At 43.7% G+C, this 17,784-nt stretch overlaps 1 protein-coding gene and 1 pseudogene across 5 annotated transcripts in view; both read left to right on the top strand.

Annotated features, from left to right (window-relative positions):
* LOC119161078 (protein CutA homolog) overlaps positions 1 to 12,311 on the top strand; it is a 52,293-nt gene extending 39,982 nt beyond the window's left edge. For 4 of the 5 annotated variants that reach the window (XM_075879983.1, XM_075879980.1, XM_075879981.1 and 1 more), the window contains exons 6-7: positions 334 to 376; positions 12,138 to 12,311. In XM_075879983.1, coding sequence (XP_075736098.1) covers positions 334 to 376; positions 12,138 to 12,236 — 142 coding nt within the window. In that variant the 3' untranslated portion in view covers positions 12,237 to 12,311. The remainder of the gene's footprint in view (positions 1 to 333; positions 377 to 12,137) is intronic. The other variant, XM_075879982.1, reaches the window with a different exon arrangement.
* On the top strand, positions 2,658 to 4,862 carry LOC142777024 (uncharacterized; annotated as a pseudogene).
* Positions 12,312 to 17,784: the final 5,473 nt, after the last annotated feature.

The raw sequence follows: 17,784 nt of genomic DNA, 5'->3' as shown, positions 1-17,784 counted from the left end.
AAATTTTCATTTCAAGACCACCATCTCCTCTTAAGGTGGAACGCACAAACCTCTGTGCCATGCATGACAAGCAGACTGAATGTGACCAAGACAAGAAAGTTTTAGGTTTATGAAAGATGCTCAGTATAATCCACAATGTCTGAACTAGGCTCTCAGTATAGATCAACATTTTATTGCAATTTCCCTTTATACAGCATTTCTTGATTTGTGACGTGTATGTTGGTGTTCCTACTTGTACTTTTTGCATAGCTTATGATTTGCAAACAAATGTCATGGTAGTCATGGAAGCTTTGAGTCATATCAGTAGTAGTAAGAACACATTTCATTTTACAGAGAAAACCACCCTTATGAAGTGTGTGAGGTCATATCTACACCGGTAAGTGTGTTTTGTGCTTTCACTGAACAATGTTTTTATTGTTCTAATCTCAATACGTTTAGTGCTCATGGTCAAGCTCATGTAGAACCTCATTGATACATAATGAAGAAAACATAAAAAATGGACATATTATCTGGCGGAACATACGATGCAAACTCAGTAAAAATTGAAGCTGACAAGCCAGTTTTGTGGTGCAAGAGCAGATAACATTGATTTCTCAAGAAACAGTTATTTCTCAAGAAACAGTAGCTACAGTGGTGCTATGGCTACGTGGCGCAGTGCCTTGTATAGTAGTGGCTGCATGCACGCTTACATAGGTCTTGTATTGACCTGTGGCGTACTGGAGGTGTTCTACAGCATCCATTCTTCATGTTTCATGGTCGGCTCTATAGTGTTCTCCTCGCTGTTGTTGTAGCCATGGTGTCAGAACAAAAGTGTGTAGAACAAATGCATATATACACTGAAGCCTCAATATAACGAAACCAGATGTAACGAATTATTGGTTATTACAAAGTAAATGAAGAATAGTCTTCCAATAGGTCTTGTGTTAGGAACATACTTTTACAACAAATCTTTGGATATAACAAACTTATTTTCATGTAAGATGGAACTTTGTTATAATGAGATATGAGTTTACACGTGTTGCAGCTGAAGCTTTTGCAGCACTCGGTGAAGCTGTACTAAATGTCACCACAGAATAAAACTACTGTGCTAAGAAAAAGTCATTTTTCGAAAACGGTTTGAAGATGTCAAGTGTGTGGTTGGCTGAGGCAGTGGCTGAAGGGGTGATTGAGCTACAGTCGAGTCTACATATAACGGCCTCGCTTGAAACGAGCCTTTGCTTAAAACGAAGGATGCCCGCATAACCATGAAAATATACATTCTTTCAATGGCTCGAAATCGCACTTACAACAAACGTCTCTGAGCCCCACCGATCGGTTTCAACGAACGAAGTCAGTGCTCCGGTGACTTCCTGGGAAGCCACTTTTGATAACCGATACGCCACCAGCAAGGTGTCCATGCATTTTTATTGTTCATTGCCGTCCCTGCTTCTGTAGCCCTTTTGTTGTTGCTCTCCCCGACCGTTTTTTGTTACGCACCCCCTCTGTCCTTTGCCCCTGCTACTCTGAGCACCCGCATCGCCAGACAAAGCCCATGTTTTTAACACTGCCACCTTTCTTTCGCAACATCGGTCGGCCAATAGGTCTCGCCTCAGTTTCTGATCGCTGGTTTTGTTACAATATCTTTGGCGTCGCTGGCTCGCCGGCCTGGAATGACTAGACCATTTACCAACATCGTTAGCCGCCGTCCTGTCCTTAGCCTAATTCATTACAATATCGACATTACAATAACGACGGCGCTAGCCGCTGTCCTGTCGTTAGCCACCGGTTTCGTAGCTTTCGAGTGCACCCTTTTGCGCTACCCCACAGACTGTGGTAATTCGGGATTGGCTTAGCATGCCCTACACATGCGTGTAGAAGTGTAAAATAGGCTGTTATGCGGAACTAATAGCGAATTATCAGAGACCGCGGCGCCGCACAAGTCCACTGCTGCCACAATTCAATACTTTGACCTCTACATAATATCTTATCATGTAGCTACATGATATCTTACTGTGTACATTTAAATATCTTTTCACTGCCCACTGCTACAGTTGTATGTGGCCACAGTCTTAACTTTGTTACCTGCATATATTATATTCTGTAGAGGCTTTGTACACCTAATTTTCTGCAATGTTGCAAATAAGCTTTCATTTTTTCCATTTCACGGAAGCTTTTATGTTGTCAAGTGACAATAAGCATTTTTTATAATGTAATGTAACCACACTGTCATTTTGAATGACAAAAACAAGTTATGCGATAAAATTGGTACTCATATAATACCAACAAAAAAACTAAAAAAATGTGCCATTTAGGCTGCCAGTTACTGAAGACTTTCTTAGCTTACAAAGAAACTAATAGGCAGAAATTTTTAGAGAAACTCTAATGTGCACAAAGTGCACATTAGAGTTTGTTCTGAAACTTACGCACCCGCTAGCGATAACGCTGGAACCTTTGATAGCACATGTATAAATGCCGACGCACTTTGCTGCTTGGCAAATTATTGATGGCCGACACTCTGGTTTGCTGCTATCAGTCCACAGTGTGTATTGCTTGTAGCAATGTAGATCATCTTAGAACCTTCTGATGAGATGCATACATTACACAATGCATACATTAGAGTTGTGAAACTTACGCAGCCATTAGTGATAACGCGGGAATCTTTGATGGCACGTGTATAAATGCCAACGCACTTTGCTGCTTGGGAGATTGACAGCCGATGCTCTGGTTTGCTGCTGTCAGTGTACAGATTATATTGCTTGTAGAGTGACGGTTCATTTTCAGGGCACAGGTTTGCCCAAATAAGGTTCACTCATGAAACAGCGGCTGCTGCCTTCGTGAACCTCACAACCTCGTGACAATACGAAGGCTGAAAGGTAACACTTTTAGATCCGACATCCCGACACTCTACAAAACGCTGGTGTAAGAAAAGACGTACGGCCGCTCCAAGGAGAAATGCTCTTATTGCACAATCTCTTTCTGTTGAGAGTGCACCACGTAGAATCGTTTACGAATCGCGCGCTCATGCTTGCCGATAGCGTGCACACCAGATTATCGCAACCATGCACTTAGAATCAAAGTTCACCGCTGCTGCTCGAGTGACCCATCCCCTCCCCCTTCCCCTGCGCATTTTTTCATGACTGTTCAAGACAAGCGGCGTGTTTGATCTGTGCTTGAGCATTCGACAGCAGGTGTAACACGCGGTAGGATGGTACTGCGTGCGCCTTCAAGCGACGGAGATCGGCCGTCTTCTTTAATCTCTGCTTGAGTAGCTCTCACCACCCCAGCTTGCGCAATTTTATGCGCAGGTAGAATGTATGATGCGCGGGAAATCTTACCAACTTATAGTTTGCACAGAATTTGGAGGTGACAAAGAAAACCCGTCGAGTGTCCATGTAGTTCCTATCCTAATAAAAAAAATCACTTAATTGCCTAGCAGTGGCATGGCAAGTCTGTCTAAATTTTTCCGCAGTTCTCATGTCGGCTGTGGCACTTTAATGACCGGAACATAAGTTTTTTACATTTATTTTTATAGAGCCCTATTGGTTTAGTATGAAGATAACTTTTATCATATTACTTCATCTCTAGTCTTGAGTTGATGTTCATGTTAGATGAGGTATTTTCACCACATTTTGAACATTGTAACATTTTAACAATAAATTTTCTTATTCGGTTGAGTAGCTTTTCAGAGCACCGCTTATGTTTCTTCTTTTTGTTACTGTGCTTTCAGCTTTGATGTTGTAAAGTTTAATATATACCGTAAAATATGAATCAAACGCCCCCACCCATGTAAGCGCCGTCCTCATGTACCGTGAAGATATCTCAACCGCGCAAGTGCCCCCCCCCCCAATCATCAACCCGCCACTCTCTGCTGACTCACCCCGAACTGCCGAAATCGAAACCACGCCAACTGCTATGCTCTTGCCTAATCTAAAATCCAATCCAAAAATTGGTCATGTGACCACATTGACCACATTCTCTGGCATCGGCACGGTGCCTGCCATTTTATTGTAGTCGTTTGTAGGTTCCGAATGTGACAGCAGCCACTTCGGACATGCATTTCTATAAAGTTAAAGAAAATAAGTTTTAAAACGGCATCGCCAGGCCGGAAAAAATGTGCACGTGACAGCTCCCCACTTCAGTATTGACATAAAAAGGGTCCGCGAGTAAGACAAGTTCGAGAGCTTATTGCAACAAAGCTTTGGCACTGCCAAACTTCGGCGTAAGTTGAGCAATGGAGCGCCAGTGTTTAGTGAGGAAGTAGACTATACTCTTTTTGAGTTCCTCGAGCCGGAAAGGAGTGCTGGACGTGCTGTTAGTAACAAACTTCTCTCAGAAGAAGCTGTCGAAACAGCTTGCAGCTAGGAAATTTTGCTGTGTTGAGCCAGTATATCAAGAGGTGGAAGCAGCGGTTTTGGCGTGACATTGCGCCAATCCACAAACAAGAGTCAGAAGACGCCTGATGATTTCTTAGAGACAGCAAAGGTATTTCGCTCTGCTGTAAATAGCCTGCGAGCATGCCCCGACTACACACCATACAACATTTGTAATATGGACCAGCCCGAATGGACTTGCCGGCGAGCAGGACGAACAACGTCCTTGGGGCGAGCACCATGCCCATTACCAATACTGGCTGCGCTTTAGGGTTACATTCACAGCATGCGCAAGCGGCCACAAACTAGTACCAGCTTTTATCGTTGTTAAGGAACCAAGTGGAAAGATACCAACCAAAGTGTTCATGAGCCTTTCTATACTAGGTGAGTGACGAAGTTTGTGCATCGGTATTTTTTCTTTTTGTTTTCATGGGAGAAAGTAACAATTAAGAAAATGTGCTTGATTACGGTGACCTCAGTTGACCGGACTTTCTTTTATTTTTGTAGCCATTGTTCGCGTCACGACATCGAAAAATAGTTGGATGACGTCGGATAAACTGCCGGAGTAGCTGGCAAGGGTGTAGGGGCCAAACAACGACGATGTGCGGCGGCTACTTGTGCTGGATCAAGCACCTATGCACAAGACTGAAGGAGCAAAAGACACAATAGCGGAACGTGACACAGACGTCGTTTATGTGCCTGGGGGCTGCACAAGCCAACTGCGGCCAGCCGACGTCTTTTGGAACAGGCCATTCAAGGCGAACCTTCGGCATTCTTGGGAGATGTTCATAAGGAAAGAAAGAACACTGAAAGGCAATCTGCAAAAGCCCTCGTGGTAGGACGCTCTGAATTTTGTGTCTGAGGCTTGGGCCCCTGTGACTGTAGAAACAGTCGTGCACTCTTTCAAGGGTGTGGAATTTACAACGCACTCGACGGCTCCGAGGATGGCGAGCTGCATGACTGCCTGTCCGACATTGGCGCCGTGGCACTTGAGCATCTCAAGAATTTACAATACGAATGCCTAGACTTAGTTTTCGGCTCCGACTTCGAAGAGTGATTCGATAGTTTTGAGAGTGATTAAATAAGAACGAATGTCACTGATAAGGCTTTTTGGTTTCAATGCGTTGCATTTCTTTTCTCAAGGGGGGGGGGGGGGGGTCGGCTGCCATCTTCGATTTCAGGGCAGTTCCGAGCAAGAGCCCCCTCCCTAGACTATTCCGGCGTTGAGGGAGGTCACTCAAGTTGGGGTAAGTCTGGTCACTAGATCAGCATTGAACGCTTAGTAAAAACCGCTGAAATTTTTCGTATTGATGAGAAAGCAAAACGAAAAAAATTCGTTAACAGAGATGTGTGGCTAAAGAAATCTGCTCTAAAACTAATGACGAATTTTACTCATAGAGCGGGAGCAAGTTTTCTTGCTTCGCGGCCGAAAAGCTGCATTCCGCTAGCAGATTCAGAGCAAGTTCGCATGTTCCACTGGCAGATTAGGAGCAACCCACTTAGTGACGGAGCGTTTCGCGTGCTCTGTCTTGCAGAAACGGATTTCGCCAGAACGTTCTGAATGCATTGCCGTCATTTCCGACACAGTCGGGCAGCGGTGTTGCCCGCAGCTGCCTTGAATGTTTTTTTCTCTTTTTTTTCTTTTTTGAAGCGGTGCTTTGTGCACATGTCTACATTTTTGAATGGCATTGTTTGATGCTGCTGGATGTGCTCCGATATTTTCCCGAACCCCCTCCGATATTTTTCCAAACATTTCAAGTAAACAAGCGCATCGAGTGCAGAATGCCATCGCGATCAACGATGCCACACGGTGCAGCGCTACATGAAGTGGGCACGCCACAATTTTGAAAAAAACTATAGCTTCTCTTTTCTGATCCCCACCACTCCCGCCACGGACGTGTGACATCACCAGTGAAGCTGGATGACATCACCATTTTCCATGCTTGCAATTGGCCGAACGACAACCGACGACTTCCGGTCACTCTGCAAACAGCTGTTCGCGCACACCTTGCTGTTCTTCATCGTGTTGCCACTTACAAATCGACATCTCCAGCCAGTACCGCAACTGCCAAGTCGCTAGCATAGGTGCACGGGCCGGCACAACAGCAACAGCAGTTAGTTAACAATCAGTGCACCTAAATGACACACACAACACAGTTGACGGCGAGCTGGGGCGTTGGAGTGGCGGATCGCGGTAACCGGAAGTAGACCCTGTCTCGAACAGTGCGCCAGTGGTGACTTATGCCACGCGAGATGAGGAGGCACACTCAGCTGACTCAGCGAGGAGGAGCCAAGTGGTTTTGGAAGAGGGTAGTGTAGGAAAGAGGGGAAAAAGCGATCGTCGGGTTTCGATCATCTAACGCGTGTAACTCCGCTATTACGGCACCGTTTCGAAAAATTCTCACTGCTACGTGTTCATTGTAAACTCGAGCACAATTTCCTCGCCTCAACTAAATTTCAACTGCTGGGTGGTTTAGGGGCCCTTTAAAGCATTCCGTACTGGGATAAACTCTCACCAAATATTTCAATATAAAATAATTTTTTATAATGATATTTCAACACATTGTGATCACCTGAGCCTATCTTCTGCAAGCAGCGATGAATACCTGGGGCTCCCAGTTCAAATCGAGCATTGTGGATACCAATGCATTCGAATTATCGGTAGTTTTTCCCAATAGAACTACAATGGGCTATGCAGGGACCAGGGCTTTAGATCAAATTAACAAGCTTTTACTGCATCCATGAGGCTCTCAAGAAGTTCCGAATTCATAATACTATATGTAGTAAATGAACAGCTATAAGAGAACCAAACAAAGTTATCATGCCTGTACTAACCTATAAATGCGTTCTACTGTATATCACTCGCATGAGTGTTTGACCCCACACGGTGATCAAGTAGGTATTATGCTCGACTGCTGACCTGGAGGTCGCTGGATTGATTTCCGGTAGTGGCAACATTTCAGTTGAGGCGAAATGCTAGAGGACTGTGCACCTATATAAAGGTTGTCATTAAAGATTCACAGGCGGCCGAAATTTCCGAAGCCCTTCACTAAGACATCTTTCAAAATTATATTCTGGTTTTGGGACATAAAACACATTTATTATTATAATTACACTCAAACCACATTATAACAAAGTTGCATCCTACACGAAAATGAGCTCATTATATTTGAAAATTTGTTAAAAAGGTATACATATTTCCAATACTATACATTGCAAGACTATTTTTTATTTTCGTCGTTATTTCCAATATTTCGTTATATTGTGTTCATTATATCAAGGTTTGAGTGTACTACATGCGAGTGTTTCTGATTGTGTGTTGTGTCACCTGAAGCACCTTTTAATGCATATAATAATAGTAAAATAGAAGTGGACATGTGCAATCAGCTGAATTGGTTTGTAAAAACGTAATGAAATCTCCTTAAGGGATTTTTTTTAAGTAAAAACCAGTTGTGGTACATGCTTGAAATGATATCTCTTAAGCTTGATGAAGGCTTGTATTCGCACTGCCCACGGACTATAGGTGGCGCCTCTTGCAACCCAAGATGGCTGCGGGAGAATGATCGACCCATGGACTCGCATAGAAAAAGATAGGACACACGGATGTACTCCCCATGCCACTTTCATCAGATGAACTCTTCATCGTCCAATGAATGTAAATCGTACTAAAGTACCTTCCCAAACGATAAAAACTACTAAATGTTGCCTACCTCATATCTTGCCACAGTGAGAATAGTGGTGGTATCGGCGACCCCTTGCCTAATGGTGCGCATGCTACAGAAAACTGTGCGAACTTGAATTGATTGAAGTATGAACTGAATGGCACTCCGAGATGGTTTGTGCCAAGCCTGACTGACAGATTTGCAGCAGTAGTGGGCCACTAGCAAGCAGCGCGCCGTCGTGGCTGCATGAGACCGAATTTTTATGTACCAATGCTTTGCAAACATATTACGCCGTCGCCATTACTTGCGTTGTAAGCACCATCTAGTTGCTTCTTCAATGGAATACAATCATTTAACTTCCCTTTAAGCAGTGCTTGTGTTTCAGACTCTTACAGTGCGCGATTCACTGCATGCAGATGTTGCGGATTCCATCAGCACGATCGCAACAACGATATGGAAACGAATACACGCATACGCTTTTTGCACCGTCAAAATTGTGAAAATTTGTCGAACGACAAGCAACATCATACGGACCGTACCAATGAAGTACAGTATGAGCAGAGAGATGTGGGCTTTAGTCGTAACTGCAGGTTTCATTGCTCTAACCATTTTGCAGCGCTGGTTGAGCTCGAGTGTGTTGGGGGCAAGCGGCGCTCCGTAATATCTACTGTAATTGAGCTGCATGCAATGCACAAGAAAAACTGTACCTTATTTTAAGCTTGCTGAGTGATATCATACGAATAATACAATAAAAGTGACTTACGAGCGGGAAAAAACATTAACCCTTTGCGGTTCGTTGTCGGGCAGCGCCCGACAACCCCACACCGCTGTCAAGCGTTGAGCGTGTTCCTCATTTAACATTCGCGACTTTCTCACTGCAAGTCGCGCACATTTTTTAAATACATGAAGCGCCATCTCTCGAGAAATGAGTGAGCTTCATTTGTTGGTGTTTACTTTTTTTACACTAGGATGCAGCACTATGTTCAGCACGGAACCTAGAGCGTATCCACTCACAATTGGTTCGTTGAGAAGCATGGTCACGTTTTCACCGCGTGCATTTTACGGTGGCACTTTTAGCAAACGGGAAGATGACTTTAGTGAGGAACAGAATTATTTGCACCCATCAGACAGTGGTGACAGTGATTCAACCAATGTGAATGACGACGGCGGCGGCGGACTGTTTTTTTTTTGTGTGTCTGTTCGCACACACAAGGGACCAGTGCGCGACCACGTGCTACGGAATGGAAGGCTTACTTGGATAATTCACTGCCTCATTTCACTCACTTTCTCTTCACTGTCATGAGCCCAGGATCACAAGTAAGCGCTTTTAATCACAACATTGACCTGGATTATCTTCAGCTGTTTTTTTATCGACCAGCTGATGGACAATATTGTGCATGAAACAAACCCCTATGGGCATGGAAAAATTTCGAGTGCTGGTGAGCTTTCAAAGGACTCAATTCGGAAGCACTGGGAAGACGTAACTTTGACAGAATTCAAAGCTTTTCTTTGTATAATTATAAACATGGCCTTGAATCCAAAAGCGGAGTTGGAAGAGTATTTTAGCCACGATATTATAAACAAGATGCCTTTCTTATGGCACGTCTTCTGCCGGAAGAGATTACTGCACATTTATTGGATGTTGCACGTTGCCCCATGCCTTGATGCCTCTTTAGGTCGGCGGCCGACTCTTGAGAGTGAAATCATAGACATTGTGCAAACATCGACGCAAAATGCCGAGAGCACTTCAGAGCCGACCCCAAGATTTGCATCGACGAGAGCACCGCTGGATTCAAAGGCCGTGTCTCTTTCAAATGCTACAATCCACAGAAGCTAACCAAATTGGGCATGCATATTTACGCACTTGCTGACTGCCGAACGGGGTACATTTCGGCATTTTAGCCCTACTACGGCAGCACAACAACTGACAGTCTCTGCCGCCGCCTTGAGCTGCCCTTCACCTGCCGGATTGTTCTGCACCTGCTCCAGAAAGTGTAGCAAGATACGCCGGGGAGTGGCTACCACCTCTACATTGACAGATTTTAGACTTTGCCAACGCTTGCCGAGAAGTTACTAAGACAGAATATATTATTGACAGGTACCATGACGCCGAATCACAAGCAAATGCCACAGCAGGTCAAGAAGAAGCTAAAGAAATGTGAAGACTCCTACATTTTGCTTGCTTGGAGAGACAAATGTCAAGTCATCATGCTTAGTTCTGCCCACAATGTATGTATGAAAAAAGTCACAAGGACACAAGCAGGAGGGAATATGTGACTACACAGAAAACATGGGTGCAGTTGACTGTGCGGATCATTACTGTGCGAGCTACGCATCTTGTAGCAAGACGATGAAATGGTGGCACATGCTTTTTTTTCTGGATTCTGGAAGTTTTCATTGTCAACAGTTCTATTTTGAGGTGCATACAGCTGCAGATACACGGCCAGCATGAACAGTGATACCTGCAGTACTGCCGCAACCTCATCCAACAGCTTGTGGGTAATATGAGGGCTGAAGCCCGAAAAGGGGGCCCGTCAGCACGGAACAATTGTGAAGAAAGGCTAGATAGAAGGAGCCACTTCATCTACAAGCTCCCAGGGCGAAGCAGCAAGGACTGCATCATTTCTAGCAATAGGCAAACAAAACGAAGCAGGCGGGAAACTGAGTTTTTTTTGCAAAACCTGCAGTAACAACCCTGGCCTGCTTCCAGGAGAAAGCTTTTAGCGGTATCACATGCTGCCTAAATATCGCTAAAGGAGTTGCCTGTATAATGCAAGAGCAAAAATAAATATCCTGTGAGTTTTTCTTCCGCAGTTCGTGTTTTCTCGTGGCACCAGAAACTGGCAAAATAGTTTCGGACTGGTAGAGGCGGAAAGTCGGTAAAAGTTTTGGACCGCAAAGACTTAACGCACAAGGAGACGTGAAGTGCACCTTACTTCTCGTAAGCTAGCGGCTGATCGTTCATTGTCGCTGTCACTCTGGCTGCGTTCTACGTTCAATGAAAATCCTCCACGCCAAGACGGTTTTTTTAAACACCACTGCTGAAAGGAATCTGAGAAATTTTCCCCGCTTAATAACTTCGATAACACCAATAAGGCATCACTCACCACGCACAATACCAACATGGTGTCACTTACCATGTTTTTCTGGGTGCGGAGAACAATTCGCACCGACACCAGTGCTGACACTTAGCAAGAAGTGAATTGCTTGCAGTGTGCTGCCTAAAAATCAATCCGCACAGCATTCGCCAAGGTTTGGAAGAGCAAAGCGCGAGTCTGTGCTACTTTCCACGTACAATTATTGTTATGGGATTCACGCACTACAAAAGCATTGACGAATGCTATACGCACGTAAAATAAAGTGGGTTTCAACTGAAAAGTCAGATGAGGACATTTAACTACTCAATGTGGCTGCAGAAAATTTTGTGAAGCTGATATGTGTATTCGGTGGGCTATGAATGAACGCATGAGTTGCCACGTATTTTCACGAAAACTTCGCATCTCGCAAGAACGAATCAGATGCATCGCGTCACGGACGGTCCGGTATATTCACTGATCACGTCAATTATGCACCAAACATACAAACTGGTTTTTGTTCGTTTCTTGCTAACGCATTAACGCTGAGGCTAGCACAGTTGAACAAGGGCGTGTCTCTCTATTATCATTATTGAGAGGACGCTCCTGAATTCCACTAGGCGGCGCGACAGTCTATGAACATTGCGAATAGTAAAGGATGAACAGGGTTCCCACACTAGCAAAGTGCTAGTGTGGAACCAAAGCGTATTTCTTTTTTTTTGTACTCATTGTACTTGCACTTTTTATGTAGTTGGGTGTCCTGTTTATATAAAATGTGCTTTTATGCCCACTTAGTGTCAGAAGGTGTACTCGCATTACTTAAAATGTGCAGAATGATTGAAGAAAAGGTAAGGAGAGAGCGTCCTGGATTCCATGCCACATTTTCTGAGGCCATAGGTTAAAATAAGAGCCTCGACAGGTCCAAATAAACACATTTCCTTTTTTTACAAGATTACTGAACAATTTCTCCTGGTATTCTTATCATGCACATTGCAGCAGAGTGTAGTGAGAAAGTGATTCCTCTTTTTTACATCTGTATTTGATATTCGCAGATCCAGCATGGAAACCCACCATACCTAAAGTGGATTTCTGAAGTTGTGCCTGAGGCAGGTGATGGAAGTGTGAAGCCAGATGAAGGCCAGGCGAAGTGAACGAAACAGTGAGCTGGAATGCCTCAGCAACTGAATAATTTGCAAGCATGAATAAAAATGTTCTGTTTGGCAGTACTTCTACTCATTTCTACGGTGTAGTCAGTTCAGTTCTTTACATTTAAAAATTGATTTCTGTGAAAGCCAAGTAGACTATAGTATTAATTTTAAGCTTAGGCAAGCATTCAAATCTTCGATAATTCGAACGAATAATAGAGTATTCGAATTCATTTTGAATTGAAATTAAATTATTGAAAACTTCAAATTATTTGAGACGAACAAATATGTTCATATTAATCAGCATGTAACTTCCTGTAAAAGTTGTTTCACTGCAGTGGAGTGGTGCTAAGCAGTGAAAGAACTTATTCAAGTATATATTAGTTCACATGTAACTTATTTTAAAAGAGGTTGTCGTAGGCAGAGATCTATCGTGGATGAGACACGTCATAGTGCTTCAGTAAAAATTGAAGAGCTTTGTTCTCGTTCATCGCAACATGGCAAGAGCAAGCTGGGGTACATCAGAATCATCGCTACTCCAATAGTACAATGCTCTATTTGTGGGATACCTACGATACAGCATGCCGGTGCTCTCTAATATGAGATCTAGTTGTGTGAAGATGCTAGAGAGCATTCAAGGTCAAAGCTTGCGAAGATGCTTGGGCCTACCGCGCTTTACTTTCAACAAATGCAACCATCGTGAAGGCTCGGGCTTGTCCCATTGGTGTATACATGCTCTGCGAGCCACTCGGAGTTCACCTTCGATTGTTGAGCTGACACAAGCAGCACCCACTATCGGCACTCCCTGCCACCCATCCAGACTGAATTTTTTCAAGAGCGATATTGTGGCATGCGAATATTCTATCATAAAAGTTTTTCTTACAAAGTGTTCCTTCAGTGCCTCCATGGATGTTGCCTAAACCACCTGTTAATCTTACGATTCCTGGGATTACGAAGAAGTTCCTCGTTTCTTCTATTGGCCTCAGACAACAGATCCTACATCACATTTATAAATCGTACGGCGATTTTCTGCTCGTGTACACAGAAGGGTCTACCACACTACGTAACTCCGCCGCAGCCTTTGCCATCCCAGACATGGATATTGCTCGACGATTCAAGGTAGACCATAGAACAACATCAACTGTCGCTATCTAGGAGGCACTATGATTTATTTCTGCAGAGCAACCAAGAGCCTGGACAATTTTTTATGATGTTAAATTCACTTTGCAAACCATTAATTGCATCCTGAGGCAAGGTTCTGTAATACATCTTGGCCATAGAAATTGCAGCACTTATTTAGGTTTCTTCAACAAATGGACATCATCTTTCCAATGGATTCCCGCACACTGCGGCATGATGGGAAGTGAAGAGGTAGACGCTGAAGCTAAAACTGCCCTTAACAGTGCCTCTGAAGTATGCATTGCGATTTCACGAGCTGACATGAACACCCTGCTTTGCTGCGTGATGCATAGCTACACACTTGAGCTCTGGACCAAACCACAATGGCAACACCGGCGACTTCACAAATGGGACCTGGAAATGAGGTTCCGCATGACCCCTCAATTGAAGCTACGCATTGCCAGTACAATTCACTGCATTCGTCTTGGTGTGGCGTACACAAGAGGTTACGCACATATTATCGGCTGCAATGACACCGGTCCCAATTGTGAACACTGTTATGTGCCACAAACACTTGAGCACATACTTTGTGATTGCCCAGCATATGCACGTGAATGACAAACTGATTTCTTTTCATGAACGATTTCACTGTAGGTCATCAACTGATGAAACCGTGTTGGGCCCTTTGCCTGACAAAAAACATTGCAACTGTGGTCGTAAGAGCGCTTATAGTCTTTTTAAAAGCAACTGGAGTATATGCACAGCTATAAAACTTTCTCAGCTGGAAAGGATTGTATATACTCGCCACTCTCACCATCATCATGCATTACTCTTTTTTCCCCCCCTTGCTCCTCTCCCGGTGTACAGTAGCAGGCTAGAGCATGCTTTCGATCAGGCCGACTCCTCTGCCTTTCTTTAAATAAACTCGTTTCTCTGTCTCTGGCTTCAATGCTGTGAAGTCGTGCTGAGCCGTGAAAACACGTGATCAGGAGAATTCTGCTCTGCCACAAAGCCCGACTTGGCGTTAAATGAAGATACTACCCCCACGTTAATTTTTTTTTTTCAGTTTAAAAGCTCGTTATGCTAACTTATATGCTCAAAGTATAGTAAATAATAAAGCTTAACATATTTTCTAGGCTATCACTTGCATTCTACGGAAAGTCAAATCCTGCTACTATTTAAAGTTGTTTCCACTTCGTTTGACGCAAAAAATGGCATTTGCACAGGCCTTGTTTGCAGGTTAGTTTGGTCACGACAAATATGACCCTCTTTGGATATAATATGTGATATATACACTATTCGATTCGATTCCAAGTTATTTGACCAAAATCACAATTCACTTCAAATTTGCTTCAGACATAAAATTCACTATTCACCCAAGCCTAAATAAATAGTTCAAGGGGGTCACAAAATTTTTAGCAATGCAAACAAATTCAAGTCGCCACCAGCTGTGTCCTATAAGCTGCTGACACAAGCTTGCAGATCGGTTCGTTCAGAAATGAGTCTTAAATATATAAAAATCAAGGGTTGTAGTCAATGATAGCTGTTCGTAATCAAGTTCCACAGTAGGGGCAGACAAAAGGAACACCCCGTAGCTTGGACTGTACTACGAGTTGCTTCTGAAATTGAGCGTATGTTATGGATGTTTGGGGCTCATCACAGTGGATGAAGTGGTGTTTTATTGCGATAGCAATTATATGGACACTCGGCTGGATTTTGCTATCGGCGTCGATGTCATGCACTGTATATTTATACGTATCTATATATATATGAAGAGGCAAGGAAAAAAAAATCCAGAAAAGAACACTTCGGTGCACGGAATCGAACGTGGGACTTCTGGGACCTCTGCGTGGGGTTAACCACAGCAAGGCGTTAACCACTGAGCCACCCCGGAGCACATCCTTCACTGTTCAAATGGCAAGCTACTTATATCTACCACTTAACGCTGCTCAGGAACATCTCGAGACGGGGGGGGGGATTGTGTTTTCAGCATTACCAGCAAGATGGTGCCATGAGTGCGCGTTGCCATATCGCGTGACAGCTGACAGCACCGGCTACGGTACTACTTTGCCTCGCTTAGAGAAGGGAAGCACTGCTCCCTCACGGGCGCTTATCTCGCTGCAACGAGGAGGGGAAGGTCCTGCGCCTTGGCTGGCCTCGGGCTTTACCTGGAACGATTCTGCTGTAGAGACAGGGTGCACAAAGGTCACTGCAATCATTGCAGTCTCCATTTGCGAAAAGTGCGTGCTTTTCACACAGTAAAGTAACAAATGAGATGCTTGTTTGCGTGCATCCGTACCTGTGAGTATGTTCTGTGCGTTATTTGTGCGTGAGGAACGCGGGGCATGTTTTGATTCGCTTTCCATTCTGCGTGTGACCTTTCAATTTGTCACTATCGCGTTCATTGCTTCACCTTTCTGGCAAAGCTGTGACTTTTCGCACAAAATGGCAATGCTTCACTGCCTGAATACCAATGGGTCCGAGCACAATTTCTACCGTGTGGGGTGCACTATTAGCTCTGGTGTTCACAACCAGCTGGCTCAACTGGCTCCCAAATGACATCAGGAAACAACAAAATCTTCCTTTTTTTTGCACTTTCCTAATAAAGCATCTATTTTTAGATCAAAGGGTGATGCAAATGTCAGCATAAATTATGTTCTATATTTAACCATGGATGAACTAGTAAGGAGTATTATAGTGGTATGGTAATATTATGGAGGAACAAGAAAACATGACAGCACCAGGTCTTGTCTGTTTCACATGTCTTCATTTGTTGTCCTGAGCATGCTACACCTTTTTTCATCACACAGTATGACACATCTGTGAACTAAGCAGTTGAGGAGTAAAAGCTTTCTACCACCTTCATCATGGCATTCAAATTTTTCATAACACAAGGAGGTTATACTAAAGCTTCTGGAGTAGCGGAGGTGCTCCATGGCTAACGCCAACTTGCCGCCACTTTTACCAGGGCAGATAGCGAATGGGTGCATTACACTATAGGTGGCTTTTGCATTTTTTTTTGTGCTAGTGGGGTTGAGTATAGTGCTTTAATTGAACAACACGATTTTGAAGATGTCTGTGTTCACTTTTTGTGATAATGGTGGGCTTTTGTGCAGCGTTTGGCTGTGCGAATCACGTGAAGCAAACACTGGGCATATTATTACAGGTGTAAGTAGCTTCGCTCGCTCGCTTTCCTTCACAAATGTTTGTGACTACGAACGCATTCTTGCATACAAAGATTTTATTTTTGTGTTCGGGTGCCAAAGAGACACTTTGAATCATTTTTGTACATTTCAGGATCCCGAGGGATTGCACAGTACATGGGAGCCTGCGCTATGAGGCAAGAAGGCTGAGCGCCAAAAAAGAATGACGACTTATGTTCAGTACACATTGAAGTAGGTTGCTTTCACAAGGCAGGGAAATAATGAGGTGGCAGGCCTATAACATTCCTACCGTGTTTGTCTTATTTCCAGCACACCTACAAAAGGCAGTATGGGAGTGTGCTTTGTACAAGAGAGAGCTTTGTTTTTGAAAGGTAATAAATGTAGCAGCGGCACTTTTGAGATTTTGGGTTTCTTCGATATTTTCATGAGCACTGTGCTCCAAATGCAGAATTTTCTCGTGTTTCTATATGCCAGTAAAAAACAGCTTTCCCTGAAGCACCTGCCATTGGGGAGCTCTCGAATAGCGCATGCAAAGCTTTGCATTAGCGTTTCGTGCCACTGTGCGTGCTTTGTATACACTAACCGCTTGTGGGCTTTTGTTAAGTGAGAGAAATAGAGGGTGACCGCAGTTAACACTAACATGGCATACGCTATTCAAAAACTCCCTATTCAGGCAGTTGCCAAAATCCTCCCTTCTCTCCCACAAACGACCCATTGCCTTCACCCTCAAAGCAGTGGTACAGGCAAAAAGTGCATGAATTGGCGAACGAGGTAAAGCAGCTGAAAAAAGAAGGTCAAGACATCAAGGTCAAGCCTTTTAAAACGTATTGAGGCTTCCCGGAATTTTATTGGCCAGCTAATGGAACACTACATCATATCAGATAAAAGATTGAAAGGTTTCCAAGCATCGTTTTTTCTTGATATCGCAGAACTTCTCAAATTATTTCGTGAAAAGAAGATTACTTTCCAGAATAAGGCTTTACTAATAAAGTTGTTTACTGCTACTCCCCAGAACAAGAGAGTTTGCATTGACGCTACACTACTAGTTGCCAAGGGCTGATGATTATGTGTGAGTGAAACTTTTTTTTTTCTGCTGCATTTCCTCACACAGTACTTCTGCAATGAGGCAAGTGTGTAAACATATAATGCAAGTTGATATTTCTGAGTACCATTTTTTAACACGCTTGAAATGGTACATGTCACTGAAAAATTAAAGCAGATATGGAATAAAGTCACTCCTTTAATTCTTTGGCTCCTAAGAATAATGAGCA

Source organism: Rhipicephalus microplus, chromosome X, assembly GCF_043290135.1.
Source record: "Rhipicephalus microplus isolate Deutch F79 chromosome X, USDA_Rmic, whole genome shotgun sequence".
Taxonomy (NCBI): domain Eukaryota; kingdom Metazoa; phylum Arthropoda; class Arachnida; order Ixodida; family Ixodidae; genus Rhipicephalus; species Rhipicephalus microplus.
Note: the sequence above shows the minus strand (reverse complement) of the source record. Positions and strands in the feature narration are given on the sequence as shown.